Below are 22,749 nucleotides of genomic sequence, written 5' to 3' on the forward strand. Positions count from 1 at the left end.
CCTCCCCCAAGTCCCTCCTCCCTACCCTCGTGCCTAATTTTTATAGTCTTGTTCAATGCGTGCAACTTGCTGAAATTTGCAACGGTGATTAATTCGATACAAGAGCATGGTTGTCTTATAAATAAGACATTATGATTTAAGCGACAACAAAAAAGAGAGATGGGAAATGGGAGTTACTCTGAACATAATTTATATTTCAAATTCAGCTATATTTTAATGCTGGTTCTAATTTGCCAATCAGCAATCTACTTGTGCAGTAAAAATTTCAGTTTCCCCTTCAAATTGGTATTCCTATGAAATGTCCTGACCAGTGCAAAGGTAAAAAGCTTTGACAAAGGGTCAGTTAGACTCGAAATGTCAGCTCTTTTCTCTCCTTACAGATGCTGCCAGACTTGCTGAGATTTTCCAGCATTTTCTCTTTTTTGGTTTCAGACTCCAGCATCCACAGTAATTTGCTTTAATTTTGACCAAATGTTTTAAGCAAAGAAGTCCTGTACTCAAAATCAAAGACCAATAGATTTCTGTAGAAAAGGTCATAGAATATCGTGACGTGGCTGGATGGAGATTCGCTATGAACTCATTGAATGACTTGAGGGTTTGAATGGCAAACTCTTGTGCCGATGTCCTGATAATTATAACATTATAATGACCAAGAACACACCTTGTGCTACATTTTCAGAGCTTTCTGTATGCTTCTAGTCCAAACAAACAAACAATCTCTAAAAACAGTTTACCTAATATGTCCATCACATCATAAAGCATGTTGGCAGACATACTTTGCATAAGTAAGGTGGTTATGGTAGGTGATTTTAACTTACTGAACATAGACTGGGACTGCCATAGTGTTAAGAGTTTAGATGGAGAGGAATTTGTTAAGTGTGTATAAGACAATTTTCTGATTTGGTATGTGGATGTACCCACTAGCGAAGGTGCAAAACTTGACCTACTGTTGGGAAGTAAGGCAGGGCAGGTGAATGAGGTGTCAGTGGGGGAGCATTTTGGGGCCAGCGATCATAATTCCATTAGATTTAAAACAGTGATGGAAAAGGATAGACCAGATCTACCAGTTGAAGTTCTAAATTGGAGAAAGGCCAATTTTGACGGTGTTCGGCAAAAACTTTCAAAAAATGATTGGGGGCAGATGTTCACGGGTAAAAGGACGGCTGGAAAATGGGAAGCCTTCAGAAATGAGAAAACGAGAATTCAGAGAAAGTATATTCCTGTTAGGGTGAAAGGAAAGGCTGGTAGGTACAGGGAATGATGGATGACGAAAGAAATGGAGGGTTTGGTTAAGAAAAAGAAGGAAGCATATGTCAGGTATAGACAGGATAGATAGAGTAAATCCTTCGAATATAAAGACAGTTGGAGTATACTTAAGGGGGAAATCAGGAGGGAAAAAAGGGGCATGAAATAGTGTTGGCAAATAAAGTAAGGAGAATCCAAAGGGCTTTTACAAATACGTTAAAGACTAAAGAGTAACTAGGGAGAGAATAGGGCCCCTCAAAGATCAGTAAGGCGGCTTTTGTGTGGAGCCGCAGAAAATGGGGGAGATACTAAACGAGTATTTTGCATCAGTATTTACTGTGGAAAAGGATATGGAAGTTATAGAAAGGAGCAAAATAGATAGTGACACCTTGCAAAATGTCCATATTACAGAGGAGGAAGTGCTGGATGTCTTGAAACGCATAAAGGTGAATAAATCCCCAGGACCTCATCAGGTGTACCCTAGAACTCTGTGAGAAGCTAGAGAAGTGATTGCCGGGCCTCTTGCTGAGATATTTGTATCATTGATAGTCACAGGTGAGGTGCCAGAAGACTGGAGATTGGCTAACGTGGTGGCCACTGTTTAAGAAGGGTGGTAAGGACAAGCCAGGGAACTGCAGACCAGTGAGCCTGACGTCGGTGGTGGGCAAGTTGTTGGAGGGAATCCTGAGGGACAGGATTTACATGTATTTAGAAAGGCAAGAACTGGTGAGGGTTGGTCAACATGGCTTTGGGCATGGGAAATCATGTCTCACAAACTTGATTGAGTTTTTTGAAGAAGTAACACAGAGGATTGATGAGGGCAGAGTGGTAGATGTGATCTATGCAAACTTCAGTAAGGCATTCAACAAGGTTCCCCATGGGAGACTGGTGAACAAGGTTAGATCTCACCGAATAAGAACTAGCCATCGAGATATAGAATTGGCTCAAAAGGTAGAAGACAGAGGGTGGTGGTGGAGGGTTGTTTTTCAGACTGGAGGCCTGTAACCAGTGGAGTACCACAAGGATTGGTGCTGGGTCCTCTACTTTTCGACATTTACAGAAATAATTTGGATGCGAGCATAAGAGATACAGTTAGTAAGTTTGCAGATTACACCAAAATTGGAGGCGGAGTGGACAGCAAAGAAGGTTACCTCAGATTACAACAGGATCTTGATCAGATGGGCCAATGGGCTGAGAAGTGGCAGATGGAGTATAATTCATATAAATGCGAGGTTCTACATTTTGGAAAAGCAAATCTTAGCAGGACTTATACACTTAATGGTAAGGTCCTAGGGAGTGTTGCTGAACAAAGAGACCTTGGAGTGCAGGTTCATAGCTCCTTGAAAGTGGAGTTGCAGGTAGATAGGATAGTGAAGGTGGCGTTTGGTATACTTTCTTTTATTGGTCAGAGTATTGAGTACAGGAATTGAGAGGTCATGTTGCGGCTGTACAGGACATTGGTTTGGCCACTGTTGGAATATCGTGTGCAATTCTGGTCTCTTTCCTATCGGAAAGATGTTGTGAAACTTGAAAGGGTTCAGAAAAGATTTACAAGGATGTTGCCAGAGTTGGAGGATCTGAGCTACAGAGAGAGACTGAATAGGCTGGGGCTGTTTTCTCTGGAGCGTCGGAGGCTGACGGGTGACCTTATAGAGGTTTACAAAATTACAAGGGGCATGGATTGGTTAAATGGACAAAGTCATTTTCCTCGAGTGGGGGAAGTCCAGAACTGGAGGGCATAGGTTTAGGTTGAGAGGGGAAAGATATAAAAGAGACCTAAGGGGGAACCGTTTCACACAAAGGGTGGTACATGTTTGGAGGAAGTGGAGGAGGCTGTTACAATTGCAACATTTAAGAGGCATTTGGATGGGTATATGAATAAGAAGAGTTTGGAGGGATATGGGCCAGGTGCTGGAAAGTGGGACGAGATTGGGTTGGGATATCTGGTCGGCCTGGACGGGTTGGACCGAAGGGCCTATTTCCATGCTGTACATCTCTATGACTCTATGATCTGGATTTTTCCTTTGTTTATTCGAATATAAATACATTATTTTTCAAATCATTAAAATTGATACAAAATGTGAAAACATTCTATAATTAATGCAACCTGTAATTATAACAATTACTTTATTGAATCTCAGAAGAGAGCAAGAACATATACAGTTTGTTTATTTTTCTAATATTGAAGAGGTGCAGAATCCAAGTTGGAAAGATGTCACTTGAATACTTGTTCATCCTACTTCTTCCTTCGATTAGTAATATATATCACTTTATTTAAAATATAAATTTAAAGGTTACAACAGATGATGCTTCTAAATTTACATATAAAAATTTAGTTTTGTTACGCAAATCTGCTAAGTTGCAATGTATACTCTACGTCTTGAAATTTGGAATTTTGGTGTGTAATGTCAAAGGATATAGAATTCTGGACAGTAAATAGAACTTGTCCTATTGACCTGTGCACATGGATACATTATAACTGTATAAAAGCAAAATACTGCAGATGTTGGGGATCTGAAATAAGAAAATACTGGAAAAACTTAGGTTTGGCAGCATCTATGATGAGATATAGTTTTTTTAACATTGGACTCTTATTCAGAACTTATACATCTATTCTACCTGAATTGGCTAAGACTCTGATACAATTATAAATGATGTAAACAGAGATATCATTTTGGAGAAAAGGAGAAAAAAAATCAAATAACGCTGCAGTGCTTTGAAAGCCCAAGAAATCAAAAATGGGCTTTTCTTGATCCTACTATCTCCCTCCCCTTCACATGGTTTGGACACCAGGCTTAAGATCTTTTCAAACATCCTGAAAAGATGTTTCCTGAAGAAGGGCTTATGCCCGAAACGTCGATTCTCCTGTTCCCTGGATGCTGCCTGACCTGCTGCGCTTTTCCAGCAACGCATTTTCAGCTCTGATCTCCAGCATCTGCAGACCTCACTTTATCCTGAAAAGATAGAACATTTGCCCAAGTGGAGGAAGGAACTGGAAGGAAATTCTTGAGTATACCTTCTCACCTCATGGTCATGGCAATTCTTGGTGTCTTTGATGATTGCAACAACTAGAAAAAGCAGTACAGGTCATAAAGCAACATAAATTAGGTGGATACCTAACCATTTCGATCTATGCTGTGTTTTTATTTTGGCTCTATATCCAGAAATAAGTAGCTTCTAGTTTCGAAAGTCCCTGCACGAGAATCACCGCATCCTCCTTTAACTGGGTCGTCCAGCTTCAAAAATCAAAATAAGACATACCACTCAATCCAATTGACGAGCAGTAAACGGAAAGAATCGTACAGATACCACGTTAAAGTACCGATTAAAACTAAACCCCAGTATCTGATAAAATTTAGAGAACCTTGTCCTGATTTGCCGGTATAAATCGGCCTTAGGCCAAGTCCCCGCAAAAAGTTGATGCCATAACTACGACATTATACATGACAAACTGCTGTCTCAAAATAACCATTTAAAACTAGAAAGATTGATTAAGAAAGCACAACACGTCAGAGAAAAGAAAAGTATGTTATCCAAACAGTTTTCGTAAAGACACATTTTCCAATGCAATCAACTGATGCTCAAGGGATAAGAGACACAAGCCGTAACGGCACAGTGACGCTTTAGGCCTGACTTTAAGAAAAACTTCAACATTTAAATCGGAGGCTTCCTTCGGAATCCTACCTTGCAGCCGAGAGTTAACCGAAGAAAAGAAACCGTTTCCTAGAGGCAGAAATAATTAACTTTGGATCCAGAAAAAGAAATAAAAACACTTTAAAAGAGGCAATGCTTCGTTTCTTTAATCAGTCGGTCTACCTTGGTCAGGGCATTTGCCGCAGCTGCGACACAGAATCGCGCCCAAAGCATGCTGGGGGTTGTAGTCCCTTCGCGTTGAGGAACCACGCATGCGCCGAGCGTGAAAAACCCCGCCTCCGCGCGCTGAGGACACCGCCCACTGCCATGATTGACAGCTGCGGCTGGCGAGGATCTGGGGCGCACGCGTTCGCTCAGGAGAGTTGTGGATGGAGTGAAACAACAAAGTGCTGAACCCGAAACTAAAAGTGAACATACTGAGTGTTGGTTAGCCTTTCCCACTTATCATATTGCGGATGTTGGAAATCTGAAGTTTAATAAAAGCGTTTGGAGAAACTCAGATGGTCTGGGAGTGAAGCTCAGCGCAAACTGGAAGAACAACATCTCATTTTCCGCTTTGGAGTTCAATAATTTTAGGGTCTGACGTGCCCCTTTGCCCTCGCCCCCTGTCCCAAACACCAGGCTAGCTATCACGACGTCGGCCGTTACACACCACCTATTTATTTTATTAAGCAGTACAAAATACAGTTGACAATAAATAGAACGCAACAGTTCACACAAAAAAACACTATATACAGGGGAAAGGGCAACAAAGCCAAACCCGACTGTTCAACCAGTTTTCAGGGAAGTGAGGACAAACCTCAAATGCCACTTTCATTTTATCAGATCACCTATTTATTTATTTTTATTTTATTGAACAATGCACAGTATACAAAACAGTTTACATTAACAGCTGTATACAGAGAAACAGCAATTTTACAAAGGAGAGGAATGGCAAAGCCAGGCCCCAAACCCTACCATTCAACCAGTTTTCAGGGTAATGAGGAACCTCAAATCCCTTTGGGCTTTATTCACACCGATCATGCACTGCTTACCCCCTTCCTATCCTCTGCGCATGAACCAACATTTTCCTAACTACTTAGTTCTGAGGAAGGGTCACCAGATGCTGCTAGGCCTGCTGAGCTTTTCCAGCATCTTCTGTTTTCGTAGCAGCATCTATGTCAGATATGATGTCTGTTTGAAACACCAGCTGAAGTTGCTATGAAGGTCTCTCCTCCTCTCACCCAAAAGGTGATGACTGACAGGTCAAACTACTAGCAGTCATCTCTGAAATAAGAGAGAACAACACTATGGTTTGGTAAAACTGAGATGACTTTCCTCAGATCTTTTCCACTTGAACAACCCATTTCATGACCTCTGAAATATTCTCGACAATGAAGGACAGTATTTGTTCTTTTTATGTGTCGTCACCTGTTGTAATTTAGAAACATGGCAGCCAAATTCTACACAGCAAGCTGCCACAAACAGTTACGTGATAATGACCACATAATTGTTTTACTGATACTGATTGAGGGATTTGTTTTAGATTAGATTCCTTACAGTGAGGAAACAGGCCTGCTGGCCCAACAAGTGCACACCGACCCTCCGAAGAGCAACCCACCCAGACGCATTCCCCTACATTTACACCTTCACCTAACACTCCGGGCAATTTAGTGTGGCCAATTCACCTAACCTGCACATCTTTGGACGGTGGGAGGAAACCGGAGCAAACCCACATAGACACGGGGAGAATGTGCAAACTCTACACAGACAGTTGCCCGAGGCAGGAATTGAACCCGGGTCTCTGGTGCTGTAAGGCAGCAGTGCTAACCACAGTGCCACCGTGCCACCCGGACTGTGGGTTTAACTCTCCTGAACCTTCCATACTTGTTCTAAATACTTTCATATGACCTACACCTCTGTTGCAGTTGCTAAAGAAGACAGCTTATCACCACTTCCTTAGGCTCTGACATCCCATGAAAGAACTTTAAAAACCTCCCCTTTTATTTTGTGGGCTTTAACTTTGCTGCCAATGTGTTATGTGACACATTGTGACTCATGAACCAACATGACCTGAATTATCTTTGCAACTGGAGATATTGCAATGCTTTTACAGCAGTGTCCACTGTTGTGTAACTATAAATAGAAAGCTATGGTGAGCATGTGTTTTTCAGACTGGAAGAAGATTTACAGTAGCATTCTCTGCTACAAGATCACTGCTTTTCCTGATTTATCTTAATGATCTAGACTTTGGTGTGCATGGCACAATTTTAAAATTTGTAGATAGCACAAGACTTGAAAATGGTGTGAAATTTTTAATTGTTCACAGGATGTGGCTGTTCCTGACTCAGTCACCATTCATTGCTTCATCCACATTTCCTTGAAGAAGTTGTGCACTGCCATCTTGCATTCCTTGAAGTGCTGTTAGGATTGGAGTTCCAGGATTTTGACTCAGTGACAGTTAAGTAATGATAAAATAGTATCAAGACAGGATGGTATATACTTGGAGGGGAACTTAAAGGTGTGGTGTTCACACCTACTGCCCTCATGATTACAGAAATTAAATTTCGAAGTTTGAAGGTATAACCTAATCGATGTAATCTGAACAGCATTTTGAGTGCAAAACAAGAGTCACTGCAATTGTATGAAATATTGAGGATGAAAAAAAACCATCATGTCCTGTACATACTACAAATAAGAACCTACACTTCGTACTGCTTCTCTACAACCTCTTAGCAATCCTTTTGTCTTTCGTCTTGTGACAAACTTCTCATCTGCTTCTCCACTCCCTTTTTCCCCCAATGCATTAAATGATCACTTTTCCAGCTACCTTCAGTTCTGAAGAAGTCATAGCGAACTCAATTTCTGAAGAAGGGGTTATGCCCGAAACGTTGTCTCTCCTGCTCCTCAGATGCTGCCTGACCAGCTGTACTTTACCACCACTATTCTTCGACTCTGATCACCACCATCTGCAGTCCTCACTTTCTCCCTCAATATTAACTCTTGTTTCTCTTTCCACAGATGTTGCCAGATTCGTTGATATTATCCAACATCTTAGATTTTATTTCTCTTGTAATATTTGGGTACAATTGGCTAGATGTAAACCACACTCCAGTGTTCCTAACCCCTGCATTCTATTTATACAGTAGAGTTTACTTTGGTCATGGTAAGAGATACTTGTGTAAAATTGTTGTGCAAAATCTGGAAAGTACTTAGCATGAGAAAGCATTCTTTTTGTTGATTGTGACTACTGTCATAAATAGGGACTTTAGGACTCAGACAGTCTATGTTTAACTGCTGAAATTGTGTACTAAAAATACTCTTTGTCTATTTTGAATGTATGGTGTAAAAATTCTGTGGGTATCTTTTACTCACAGTTTGTAGATATCAAGCTGAAAATCTGAAGATTATTGTAATGGTAATAAATGATACACTTTTCAGAAGTTATAACCTCAGAACTGGACAAACTAATAGATTTTTCTATTTGCTGCATTGTTATTTTTTTCAAGTTACAGGAAGCACAACTTCTCATACATGCCCTATTTTGATGCAGCTGAGCTTCATATATCAATAGAGATGAGAATGCAACATTTGTATGAGAAATTCAGATTTCGTTTCAGCGGCCCACCAAACCCTTACTCTTTGACCTTTGCTCAGATTAAATACTACATTTATGTATATCAGAATTACTGTACATCACCAGAATATCAAAGTTGTGACATAACTTTGTATATGAGTAGGTGTTATGTATATGTACGTTATTTCCAGCAAGAGGTTTCACCACACCCCTCATAAGGTTGCAAATTGTTGTTGCTCATCCTCTGTAACCCAAAATTCATGAAATGTAATAGCTGTTTGCTCTGACAATTAAATACTGGAAAGGGTTACTTAGAAAACAGGATTTCCTCAACTTGACCCAAAAAAGATCTATAGATCCTTTCCTTCAACCACCAAAAGCTCTCTTACAGACTGACTTTTCGAAACTCAGTAATAATACATATTGCTGTCACTGATACAGTTAAACTGGTACAATGTTTACTTATCACCTGCTGTCAGCCCAGATGCTGAACACTCTCATAAGATAAACTTCATTTTGCTTTAAGAATCCTGGACAAGTAAACATCTTTAAAGTACAGATTTTTATACTTTCTACAACTCATATGCAGCAAAATGATTAATCACCCAAATTGGGTGTGGTGCTTCAATTTGTCTTTATAACTAAGTAGTCATTTTGGTTAAATCTTGCCACACCTTTGTATTGGTTAGACTGAGTCCAGTCTGTAATATAGTCCAGATCTGCTGACTCCATACTGCAACTGGTAGATTTGGTATAGGACATGTCACTGTAGCTTTACTATGGTCTTTTGTGAACTATGGTTTATACTTACTTACTAATCCCCAAATATGTACCATCCTTCTTATGGAGACTGTGTGTCTGTATGTTGCTTTTATTCTGATTCCCAAGACAACAGTAAAATATTTATTCTAATATTTCTGAAATTTCAATACTATTTTATGAAGACAAAAAGTGATGCAAATTACCTGAATGACAATCTTGTAAGAACAAATTACAGTCATGAGAATGTTTGAAGTAATAAAAAATTCAAGCACACTCATATAGTCACAGACTCAAAATGATCATAAATGGTAAAAGCTTTTAAAACCAGAGAGAAATTTAGGTGCTGAGTTTCAGATATATAGCATTCTAAAGCTTTATACAGATGAAGGGCAGTGGGATGGAATGGATTTCCTGTATGTTTGCTGAGTAAAGGCGATTAGGTGAAGAGGGGAGGGAGGTCTTTTTGTTTTTGTTTTATCTCTGTCAGATCCAAAGAGACCACTATTTAGTACTTATCAATTTTGGTCTCTTTACTTGAGAAAGGATGTACAGACACTGGAGAGGGTGCAGACGAGGTTCACTGGGTTGATTCTGGAGTTGAGAGAGTTGGCTTATGAGGAGAGATTGAGTAGCCTGGGTCTAAACTCACTGGAATTTAGAAGAATGAGAGGGAATTTTATAGGAACACATAAAATTATTAAGGGAATAAATGAGATAGAAGCAGGGAGGTTGTTTTCACTGACAGGTGAAACTAGAACTAGGTGGAATAGCCTCCAAATGAGGAGCAAATTTAAGACTGTGTTGAGGAGGAACTTCTCCCAAACAGTTCTGAATCTGTGCAATTCCCTGCCCAGTGAAGCAAATGAGACTATCTTGTTGTATGTTTTTAAAGCAAAGATAGATTATTGAACAGTAAAGGAGCAAAAGGTTCTGGTGGGTGGCCGGGTAAGTGGAATTGAGTCCATGAAAACATTGGCCATGATTCTGTTGAATGCTGGAGTAAGCGCAATAGACCAAATAGCCCACTCCTGCTCCTACAGCTTATGTTCTAATCACCAAGAATACACTGAGGAGTAGAAAACTAGAAAAAGCTGGCAGGGACACTGTCCTTCACAAAGCTGGACAAGAGCCATGCATACTTCCAATTGCAATTAGATGAGGATTCTCAGATATATGTTACAATTAATACCCATAAAGATTTTTACCAATATACGAGATTGCCATTTGGGGTGTCATCAGTCTGTGCAATTTTTCAGCAGATGATGGAGAACATTTTACAAGGTCCACCTCAGGTTGTCATTTATCTATATGACATGCTAATAACAGAGAAGACCAAGAAGGAGCATGCTGAGAACTTGGACATAGCCCTTAGACTTTTCCCAGGCAGCGTATGCCATAGAAGGGAGAATAATATGTTTCAGGCACCCTAAGTGACGTACCTGGGCTACAGAGTCGACAAGATTGGGTCACAACCATTGGAAGATACATTGAGGGTGATCAAAGGTGCCCTGGCTCCCACATCTGTACCAGAGCTTAGCTCTTTCCTTGGCCTGGTGAAGTATTACAGAAATATCATACATAACCTGGCCTCCATCCTGGCACCTTTGCATCAAGTCTTAAATAGGGTCAACCTTGAAAATGGTGGCATAGCCAAACCATAACTTTCAGGGAAAAGTGAAGAATCGGCTCCAAACCTCTAAGGTGTTTGCAGCTGCCAGTTTTGCGTATAATCCCTCTATGCGATTGGGTAATTATCTAGCTGTGAAACCATTTGTTTAAAATCCCCAAGGCGAACTGACCCATTGGGCTTCACAATCAGTACAACCAATGCTGCCCATTCTGCAAACTGGGCTGGTTTGATAATCCCAAACAAGATCTGGTATTGACATACGATGTCCCCCTGTCTGACATCGGGGTTAATATTAGATCATAGGTACTCCAATGGAGAGGAAATCCCAATAGTTTATGCCCCCAGGGGACTTGGGCTAATGCAGAGCATAAATATTACCAGTTAGAGAAGGTAGGTTAAACTGTCATATTTGGAGTCAGGAAGTTCCACCAATACCTTCATGAATGTAAATTTGTAATAATGGACCACAAACCCCTGCTAGAGGTTTTGTTAAAGAGGGCATCCAGGCCAAATTCAGCTGTGGTCTCAAATTCGAAGTGTGTAATTACAAGTTAGAACACCATCCAGAAGGCCATGCCGCACATACAGATACACCACCAGTGATACCGCCACTGGAAGAGTCCAAAATGCATTTAACTTTTCTGGTCACACTTCCAGTCACAACTGACAATGGGCTGTGGATGCAGAAAGATCAGGTCCTGACAAAACTGAAAAAGCTGTTGGTGATTGGGGAAGCCAAAGGGCCATCACAACCAGACCTGAAAACTTTTTGCATCCAGAGAATGCATCACAGCACAAGACAGCATATTATTATGGGGAACAAGAGTGATTGTTCTGAGCAAAGGTCACACTAGATACTGGCTGAACTCCACCAGGGTCATTCAGGGGTTTCCAAAATGAAGATGTTGGTGAGTTGTTATTGTCTGCTGGCTAGGATTGGATGCAGACACAGGTGTGTTGGTGGGGCAGTGCCCAGAGTGTCAACAAAGACAAACATTACCACTGGCAGTTCTCTTATGTTCATCGGAATGTCTGCTAATCTTCAATTAACTGTATAGCCATCTAATCTCCTGTCCATTCACAAGTCCGATAACAGCGGGGAAGAAGCTGTTCTTGAATCTGTAGGTATGTGTTTTCAAACTTTTGTATCTTCTGCTCAATAGAAGAGGGTTGAAGAGTTTAACCATGTGGGAGGGGTCTTTGATTATGTTGTCTGCTTTCTGAGGCAGTGCGAAGTAAAGATGGAATCAATGGATGGAAGGTTGCTTTGCGTGATGGACTGGACTATGGTCACAACTCTATAAATTTTTGTGGTCTTGAACAGAGCAGTTGCTATACCAAGCTGTGATTTGTCCAGACAGATGCACAACAGAAAACATCCTATGAAGATTAAGAGTTATTGTGAACATGGAGAATTTCCATCACCTTCTGAGGAAGTTGAGGCGTTGGTGTACTTTCTTGCCTGAGGCACCTTGAAGTAATTGGAATATAATTTTTCATAGTTTTTGTAAGAATTAAACAACCCAGCTGTTTTGCAGGTAACATTCAGGTCTTAATAAAAACCAAAAAAAATGCAGATGCTGGAAATCAGAAACAAAAACAGAAATTGCTCAAAATCTGAGGAAGGGTTACTCGACCTGAAATGTTAGCTCTGATTTCTCTTCGCAGATGCTGCCAGACCTGCTGAGCACTTGTGAAGAGAAAGCAGAGTTAACCTTTCAGGTCGAGTGACCCTTCCTCAGATCTTTTCCAGCAATTTACGTTGTTGTTTCTAATATCCCTATCTTCCTTAACACTAGATTCTGAGTTCAAGTACCATTCTAGGTCTTGAGCACAAACACAATGCTGACACTCAAATGCAACACTGAGAAAGCACTACACTATTGGAGTTGCTGTCTTTTGGATAAAATTTTAAACTAAGTTCCCCTCAGACTGCACAGGATGTAAAAAGTCCCATGATTTCAAAGAGCATAGCTGTCATTCCCTGGCAAATATCTGCTCCTCAATCAACATAACAAAGATTACTCATATTGTTGAACACATTCGTAAACGTCGGCGACATACGGGTGTTAATGTACAACAAAAAAGCAGAAGTTTAATTCATTTTAAGAACCATTTTTGGCGATTTGTATTTTTAGAACTTGGTGGTTTCGAGGTGTGGTTTGTGGAGACAACGAACAATAACATCAATGCCCAGCACTCGATTTCCTGGGGGCTGGGATTTTCCCACAAATCGATGAGTTGCAGTTCACTTCCGCCGCTCAGTGTTTATATATGTTGTGGCAGACTCGGCGAGTCACCGCAGAACTCGGGCAGGAGGACGAGTCGTTGTAATCAGAGCAAGCGTTCCCGTTTATCAGGTTTGATTTTCACCATTTCGCTTTAAGTTTGAAAATATGTCAGAAAATGCAATATATAAACGAAGGTTTGTTACTTCTACGAAATGTCGGCGATGTGCATCCTTCAGCACAATAGATTATTCCGATGCCCGAAAACATAACCGTGCATCCAAAAATAGATGGTTTGCTTACATCCGATGTCCTGTGACCACGTTGCAACAAGACGTGCAACACCTGTTGGGAGAAATTAAAATATTAAAACTGTTGTCTGTATATAGTGGTGTTAATATTCTTGGTTGGAGTCTGAGACTGGATCAGACGGGCAGTTACATGTTGCAAGATACAGTCAACTGATAATTAAAATTTAGTGCAGTACTTTAAATTGCAGGACACGGATAACAGGAGTGTAAACGTTCCTCGGGAAGAACTTGATTTATCCATTTTAATTTAGGTTGAAGTAAGTAACTTTGAAGTAAAATTGGCAAACTGTATCTAAAAGAAAGGTAACGTTGGGACAAGTTCAATAATGAAGTTGTGATACTGAAATTGCTTGTGACTTACCTGGTTCTTTCGCGCGGTTTTTAATAGTAGGTTATATTCTGTTTGTATACATCCTTCCACCATCATCTCCAATCCAGTGACCACTTTCGACCGAATAGTTTGTTGTTCATCATTAAGTCAGGGATGAACACCATCATTTTGAGGAAGTGATTTCAGTTGAGAAGCCCGTTTTAAATGATAGAATTTCAGTTTCACTGAATACTACCACTTGCATTGGAGTCAGAAAGCTTAGTGAATTTCTCTACCGGATTGAGCACTTAACCTAGCTTAATGCTTCACTGTTGAGGGAATACTGCATTGTTAGAGATGCTGTCTTCTGGAGAATTATTAAACAGTATATTTTTTGCTTGTTCAGGTGATTGGATATAAAATCATCCATGCCTTTATTCAAAGAGCAAGGAGTTTTCCTGCTGTTCTGACCAGCATTTCTCACTTCAACATAAAACAATAATTTTAAAAAATTATCAAACCAGAAGTTGCTGCTTGTGGAATTTACTTTCAATTGGTTGCTAAATAATTCTGAAATATAGACAAATGTGAAATGCTTTCAGACATTGAAATTAGAATAACACTGTGAAAATGGCTGCTAGACTTGATCGCGAAGCCTGAGCAAATGGTTTAAAAAAAAATTCATTTGTGGGATGTGGGCATCACTAGCTGGCCAGCATTTATTGCCCATCCTAGTTGACCTTGAAAAGGTGGTAGTGAGCTGCCTTTTTGAACTGCTGCAGTCCATCTGCTGTGGGGTGAACCACAATGCCAATAGGGAGGGAATTCTTGGCAACTGACCCAATGACAGTGAAGGAACGAAAGAGTTAATGTTTGAGTAAGTCCCTCCTTTGCCTTTTTCAGTTTATAAAGATATTTAGCCTCAGTAGCAGCATTGTGTACCATTTACAAGGCACAGTAATTTTGGCAAAGATCCTTAGACAGCACCTTCCAAACTCATGACCAAGTCCATCTTGAAGGACAAGGGCAGCAGATGCATAGGAACGTTACTGCCTGCAAGTTCCCCTCCAAGCCACTCACCATCCTGACTTTGATATATCTTGCTTTCCTTCACCATTGTTGAGCCAAAATGCTGGAATTCCTTCCTTAACAGCATTACAAGTCGACCTACAGTCGACTGTAGCAATTCAAGAAGGCAGCTCACCAACACCTGACCAAGGACAACTAGGGATGAGCAATAAATGCTGGCCCAGCCAGCAATGCCAATGTGTCATGAGTGAATAAAAGAATTATTACCAGAGAACTAAACCTTGTTCCTTTGTTTTGTCCAATTTGGGTTGCCCTTGAACAGTGGTGGGAAAATGACTGAATATTTCAGCATCCAGTTTTTCAGTTCCCATTAATAAAGATAAGTGGTTCTTTTTTCACCAAGTTATGATTAGACTCCCTACAGTGTGGAAACCGGCTCTTCAGCCCAACTCGTCCACACCAACCCTCCTAAAAGCAACCCACCCAGACCCTCTGTCTAATGCACCTAACACTATAACCAATTCACCTGGCCTGCATATCTCCAGACTGTGGGAGGAAACCGGAGTACCTGGCTGACACGGGGAGAACACGCAAACCCCACACAGACAGTCCCCCGAGGCCAGAACTGAACCCAGGACCCCAGCGATGCGAGGCAGCAGTGCCAACCACCAAGCTACCGCACCGCCCGGTGGAAAATGTATACATTCATGTGGGGAAAATTTATGCATTTCTTTGAGTAGAACTCCTGTAATATGGATAATGTAATGGTCATAAGATTTGTGTGTACTACTGTTGTTGTAATTTGTTTCCATAAAGATGATATAACCATATGACATATGAGCAGAAGTTACCCATTCAGCCAGTTCAGTTTGGTCCAACATTCACAGGTCCTGGATGTAGGCTTGCTTGCTGAGCTGGAAAGTTTGTTTTCAGACATTTCGTCACCATACTAGGTAACACCATCAGTGAGCTTCATGGGGAAGCATTGGCAGTATGGCCAACTTTCTATTTATGGCTTTCAAGTTCATTAGCTGCTGTTTTAGTGAGTTGGTGGGTTTGTGGGCTACCATGATGCCAACAGGTCTTGAGTAATCTGGCAGTTATTTCCGAGATGGCTTTGATGTAGGGGAGAGTGGCTAGGGTTTCTGGACATGTTTTGTCCGCTTGTTTGGGTTTGTTGCTGAGAAATCGGCGGACTGTGTTCATTGGGTAACCGTTCTTTTTCAATACATTGTATAGGTGATTTTCCTCTGCTCTTCATAATTCCTCTGTGCAGCAGTGTGTGGTGGCTCATTGAAATAACATTATTATGTAGTTTCATTTGAGAGAGTTGGGATGATTACTTCTGTAGTTCAATATTTGGTCCGTATGTGTTGTTTTCCTGTAGATGCTGGTTTGAAGTCCTCCATTGGCTGTTCACTCCACTGCGACATCTCGGAATGGCAGTTTGTTGTTATTTTCCTCCTCTTTCATGAATTTTATGCCAGTAAAGGTATTATTGATGGTCTTGAAGGTTTCCTCTAATTTGTTTTGTTTAGTGATGACACTAAAGACCCGACACAGACAACAAGCCAAACTTATGTCATTTACAAAATATATTGCAAGAATTGTAACAAACACTAGATTGGACAAACAGGCTGAAAACTAGCCACCAGGATATATTAACATCAACTAACCACAAAAAGACATGACCGACTCTCACTAGTATCCTTCCCAATGAGGACGGACACCACTTCAACTTGGACAACACATCCATCCTAGGACAAGCCAAACAGAGACATGCACAAGAATTCCAACAGGAACTCTATCAACATACACATTGACTTGTATCCCATTTACCATTCCCTGAGAAAAGAACAGAAAATGATGTCACCACAGGAAATGGTATCACCAACCCAAGGAAACAGAAACACATAAATAGAAAGTGGGCCAGAGCACCAATATTTCATCTGGAGGCTCATTGATGATGTTGTCTAGTATGGTGATGAAATGTCTGAAAACGAACCTTCCAGCTCAGCAAGCAAACCTACATCCAGAACCTCAACCCGAGCTACAAATCTTCTCAAAATTCATTCATAGGTTCTGGTTGATCTGATAATCTACTTTCCCACTTTTTCTCCATAATCCTTGATTCCCTCTTCAGGAAACCAAGCTGACTCGACATAATTATTTCTGTACATCTAAATGCTTTGTTATTAGATTTTGTAATAGGCTCTAACACTTATTAAGTTAATTGCACAGCTGTTTGTTACATTTTTTTGTCACCTTCCCTTTTTGAATAGGATTTGCATTGCCAGTTTTAAAATCCTTTGGGATTTTTCCAAAATCTTGGAAAATTACTCTGTTGGTCCCAATGGAGAGACAACAATATAGACAAAGATAGAATGGAGACATTTAGCACTCAAGAAAATGCAATTAATTTATTAAACAAATAACACACTTTTTTAACTACTAGAGATATCTCAATCACTGTCTTTTACTACCCTAATTTATGTAACTAACCTAAACATTATTACACAGGAGAGGTGACAACTGGTCAGGTTGAAATCCTGCTCAATGTCTTTACCATGCCTCGAGACTTACATCATGAATCTTCAAAGCTATGCTGAACAAAGGGACTTTTTCAGTCTCTTTACACAAGTCTCTGTGCCAAGCATATGCTTTATTTGGAATTATTTGTGCACGTGACCAATCCTAAATGTTTTGTCCAAATGCATACCATATTTGGTAATTTCAGCAGTTACTGATTTTCTGCAGTTTTAACTCTGAGCAGACCTAAATGACTCAGTGTAATTCCATTCACATAACAGACCATCAGTTATCAGTTCCTGTTATCTTCAGCCTTATCCAACAACAACCAGTGCATACCGCTATCTCTGTAGGTACTTCCTTTCATATACTAAGAAGCGACTCATCAAAGGGAATTATCAGCTTTTAGCTCCAGTAATTTACTCAGTGATAGTTATAGTATTTAATTCCTATGCCTCTTTTACCATTGAATGAATATTTAATATTTTTGGAGTGCTGTTAATTTCTTCTGCCTTGAAGAATGATGTAGAGTGTTTTTTCAACTGCTCTACCATTTCCTGGGTACCCATTATAATTTTCCTAAACACATTCTCTAAGGAGCCTTTGTTCACTTTGGTCTCTTTCTGCCTGTGTTAATATGACTTGCTTACCCTCAAAGTTTATTGTCTCCTTTTTAGACATTATTTGTTGGTTTTTAAACTTTTCCAATCCTCTCAATTACCATTAATCTTTGCCACATTGTATGTTTTTCCTTTAATTTGACATGATCCTTAACTTTCAACCAAATGGTTGGTTTATTCCCTTCTGAGAACCCTTTTCCTCACTGAGATAAATCTTTGTTGTGAGTCATTAACTATGTTCTAAAATGCATGCCATGTTCATCAACTGTCTTTTCTATTAAATCATCTCTCAGTCCAGTCCAGCCAAGCACAGTTGTTTCCAGCTCAAGTTTCTCACTCTAAAACTGAATGCTAATTTTTATGATGTTCTGGTCACTGTTTCCAGGGGAACTTTTACCCTGAGACCATTTGTTAAACCTGCCTTAGCACACGTTATCAGAACCAAAATAGCCTGAGCCCTGGTTGAATGCACAACATTTTGTTTTAGGAAGCTGTCCCTGTGCAAATTCTTCATTACCATTACTTATGCCAATTTTATTTTCCTCATGTACGTGAAGATTAATATCACTCCTGCTTAACATACTGCCATCTTTACATTCTCTCATTATCTTTTGCTTTATTCTCTATCCTACAGTATGGCTACTGATGTGTACCCTATCAATTACTTCCCTTTGTTAGTTTACAGCAGTCAAAACCAGGGAAAGACAGTAACTTGAAAGATGGATAAAAATGATGTTGTATTAACTTGAAAGGGGGGAATACATTGAACACATATTTATTTCACCAAGTTCAAGTTTTGTGGCATGAAGAACGGAGGGTGGTACTGAAAACGGGATCGTAGACTTTAGTCACTGGCAAGAAGGTATCAATGAGACCTTTTTCACCCCGAGAATTCTGAGATAAAGACAAATCTTCTCGTAACTTAAAGTTTGTTTTCTTTTGTGCCATGTTACATGTATGGATTTTATGCTTATTTTATTGTCAAGGGCCATTTCATGATGTAAATAAGGAATAGTTATTAAATCAAAAATTATTTCATACCACAGGGCATATTTTATTTCAAACTAACAACTTTCCACAGTAACTTTTTTTTTTAACCTGAGCCATCTTGGTTTATGTAACTGTTCTCAGTCGAGTTTTACTTTTGGCAGACAATCTTAGCATCATTTTGGCATCTTGTAATTTGGTAGAAATCCAAAAGACTGTTTATTTCTTTAAAAGGCTGAGTTTTGATCAGAATGTTTGTAGAAATGCTATTTTCAATAATAGTTCCACATAGTTATTTCAAAGTTTTAAAAAAAAATCATATAGGTTATAACAAGCTTGTAGCAACAATCTACCAAGTTAATAACTACTGATTTAAACAATGCAACAGCCCAACAATACTTTTAAAGTGGTGTTTTACAGAAATGTTTAACAGTCCTATGAGCAAAAGGTATTTCGAAGTAAAACTTTTTTTTAAAAAGTAAAATTCTAAAATTTGCTTTGTATTCTGTATCAGAACTTACTCCTAAATCTGTAAACCTGCTTTTAGAAAAGATTTTGAAAATGTAATCTGTTTGAAAAATATCTCCAGAAAGATATCACCTTTTGAACCAGTTAAAATTGTTTAATTACAGGTTGTTGAAGCTAGTATTTCATCAAATACACAGATGATAATGTTTTCTCATCTGTTCAACAGTATATGCTCAAAAGTACAATGAGTTGAAAGTCTAATTGTTTCTTTTTGTTGCAGATTTATATCAAGAAAGCAAGTTCTTGTTAAAGAAGAAAAAAATGAAGATTATGATTTTACTGTCATTATTCATTTGCATTGAGATGGTAAGTGAATAGAAAACAGAATTAAAATGAGAAGAGCTGTATTAATAATGTTCTTTTTTGTAGTTAAGTTTTTAAATAGTCTTTTCTTGAGTAATGAGTATGATCAGTTTCCTTCATAGTGGAAGAATTATTGCTGACACTTCTGTTTTTGACTGTTGAAAGGACTTGTGCGAACACAAACGTTTATGATTCAAGTAAAGAAGGCTTCATCAATATCAGTTGCATCAAATGTGTTGCAACAAAGCATTGGATTTCAATTGCTGACATGGTGGTTTTGGCATTTAAAAAAAACCTGGATTACTGTGATGACTAAGATGTTAACATTAATATTACTTTCTCCTACATGTGGTCTTTCTCTATTAGATAAAATTTGCAAATTTGCTAAATGTCGCTTTCTGGTTATCTTGTTATAATCATCTAATTCGTGTAGTTGAGATCAAAGAAAAATCCTTTGTGCATTCAAAGCTCAGCATCACAGAATGGTACAATGCAGAAGAAGACCATTCAGCCCACCATTCCTGTATTGATTCTCCAAGTTCAAATGAGTTCTGAAGAAGAGTCATATTTAGTTCAAAAAGCTAACTCTCTTTTTCTGTCTTCACAGATACCGCCACACCTGCTGAGTTTCTCCAGAAACTCTGTTTTAAGTTCAGTGATCTTTTGGTTTGTTGAATGCTTTTCAGTTTTGATTGAATATGTTTTAGCTTGAGCTATAACAATCCGATGTATCCTTATGTTTTTCCGTTAGTTACTTCATCACCATTCATGAAATGTGTATGACATTTAGCTTTTCTTGCTTTACCAGCACTCTATATTTTCTGAATAAATTTGGCTGCCATTGCTTTAGTTAATTGTGCAATTCATCCTGTAATTTCTGAGCTGTCTTTTTGGATTCTGTTGTCGATCCTGTTTGGGATATTCTGCAAACATAATGGATATGCTTTAAATTTCTGAATCCAAGATGATTATATATTGTAAATTGCAAATATTATCAGTTGGGTATATTATCTTGAAATGAACAGAATTTTCCTTATATTCCTATTTATAGTTATTTCAGAGCACATTCTTCCCTTGAGTGGGAAGAGTACAATAATAACCCACAGATGTTGGTCATGTTCCTTGGAGCATGGAGGAATATAAAAGAGAGGGAATGCCTTTGTTGATTTCTGCTTTCCAATGGAAGGTCACCCATTTCCTATCTACTCAGTGAGGGGATCTCTAATATATGCTTCTTAACACTGTATTTGTAATACAAAGAGTCGACGTAAAAATGAATAGTTAAATAATTATAAGTGTGCAATATAGCTGAAGACTGTTAAAGCAAAACGAGAACTAGAATATGTATATTGTAATTGAATAATTTGACATTGAAACCAGACTAGCTACAATAAACAGAATAGGAAGAAAGATCATCATCCTAACACACACAAAGGGATATCATGAATAGAGTATATTCAAATGCTAGAAATCAGCATAATCTAGTGAAAAACTAGTGAATATTGATCAGAGAAACATTATTGAGCCAAATGGGTCATTTAACTTAGGAATGAGATGATCCTCCAGTCTGAAATAAAGGATTTCACCATTATAGAGTGCACACCATCAGTGGTTCCATTAGATGGACAAAGGATCCTATGGCTGAGAAATGTTCATCAGGATAGAAGTGTTTAGCTTCACAATTCATAAACTTGAACATTCTTCTGGGAAGTGTGAAATCCTGTAATCACTATATCTATGCTGTCACATTATGATGCTCACAATGTCTTTTGACCAATGTGATTAGCTTAAGTGTGCTTCGAAGATTCAAAATCATACAAGTGGAGTTTCTGATTATCCAATCCAAAGAGTTCAAATTCTCTGAAAATGGGCAACTTTAATTATATTTAGTTTACACTGGGATGGATAGATCTGAGGGACATCCAATAATGGGACAGACACAATTGGGGTTTTGTCGTCGACAACTGGGAAACTTAGTAGCACACAGTCCTAGTAAGTTTTCTGTTGCTCATTTCTCCACTTTATTCCAGGACTGTCTGAAGCAATAAAAGCTCCAGTAGCAGATCTGTCATGTAAAGGTTCATTATTGAGTTGGTATGTTAATCTCAAACAATCTCTTGGGATCCTGTTGAAGTTTCCAGCTCAATACTAGAATTCAAGTAACACCAAAATGTCTTATTTGTACTAATGTGGCTGGAGACAATCTCGATTCTCAAAAAGAGTAATCATGAGGCAGGGAACAAGTGAGGACTGCAGATGCTGGAGATCAGAGTCAAGGAGTGTGGTGTTGGAAAAGTACAGCCAGTCAAGCAGCATCCGAGGAGCAGGACAGTCGTTGTTTTAAGCATAAGCTCTTCATCAGGAATGATGGGGGCCTCAAGGGGGCTGAGAGATAAATGGGAGGGGGATGGGGCTGGGGATGAAGGTAGCTGGGAATGCGATAAATGGATAAAAGGTGGGGGGTGATGGTAATAGATCAGAGTGGACCAGAGGGAGGGGGGGAAGGAAGTTGGACAAGTAGGACAGTTCAAAAGGTGCTGAGTTGGAGAGTTGGATGTGGTGGGGTGGGGGTGGGGGGGGGGGGGGGGGGGTGGAGGAGATGAGAAAACTGGTGAAATCAACATTGATCCCGTGTGGTTGGAGGGTCCCAAGGCAGAAGATGAGGCGTCCTTCCTCTAGATGTCGAGTGGCTATAATTTGGAGGTTGAGGAGGCCCAGGACCTGCATGTCCTGGGGGGGTGGAAGGTGGAGGAGGAGGAGGAGGAGTTGAAGTGTTTGGCCACGGGGCGGTGGGATTATTTAATATGTGTGTCCCAGAGCTGTTCTCTAAAACGTTCTGCAAATTGGCTTCCTATCTTGCCAATGTAGAGGAGACCACATTGAGAGTGTGGAACACAGAAGATGCTGTGTTTGGAGGTGCATGTCTGTTGGATGTGGAAGCATCCTCTGGAGCCTTGGATGGAGGTGAGGTGCAGGTCTTACACCACTTGCGGTGGGAGGGAAGGTGCTGGGAGTGAAAAGTGGGCTAGTGGAGGGCTTGGACCTAACAAGGGAGTC

General features: G+C 39.6%; 2 protein-coding genes across 9 annotated transcripts in view; one reads left to right on the forward strand and one right to left on the reverse strand.

Annotated features, from left to right (window-relative positions):
* Positions 1-22,749, reverse strand: part of chuk (component of inhibitor of nuclear factor kappa B kinase complex) — a 172,974-nt gene that overhangs the window by 100,345 nt on the left and 49,880 nt on the right. The window contains exon 1 of one of the 5 annotated variants that reach the window (XM_043678907.2): positions 4,930-5,089. The exons of the other annotated variants lie outside the window; for them this stretch is intronic. The gene's annotated coding sequence lies outside the window, so the exon portion shown is untranslated. Of the gene's footprint in view, positions 1-4,929; positions 5,090-22,749 lie in introns of those variants that run through there. 5 annotated transcript variants of the gene reach the window in all.
* Positions 12,961-22,749, forward strand: part of LOC122541852 (salivary plasminogen activator beta-like) — a 41,142-nt gene continuing 31,353 nt past the window's right edge. For 3 of the 4 annotated variants that reach the window (XM_043678911.2, XM_043678912.2, XM_043678913.2), the window contains exons 1-2: positions 12,961-13,207; positions 19,610-19,695. In XM_043678911.2, the coding sequence (XP_043534846.1) occupies positions 13,084-13,207; positions 19,610-19,695 (210 nt within the window). In that variant the 5' untranslated portion in view covers positions 12,961-13,083. Of the gene's footprint in view, positions 13,208-13,512; positions 13,644-19,609; positions 19,696-22,749 lie in introns of those variants that run through there. The other variant, XM_087982467.1, reaches the window with a different exon arrangement.

The sequence above is a fragment of the Chiloscyllium plagiosum genome, unplaced genomic scaffold, assembly GCF_037043375.1.
Source record: "Chiloscyllium plagiosum isolate Xiang-an unplaced genomic scaffold, Cpla_swu_hap1 HiC_scaffold_43, whole genome shotgun sequence".
Taxonomy (NCBI): Eukaryota; Metazoa; Chordata; class Chondrichthyes; order Orectolobiformes; family Hemiscylliidae; genus Chiloscyllium; species Chiloscyllium plagiosum.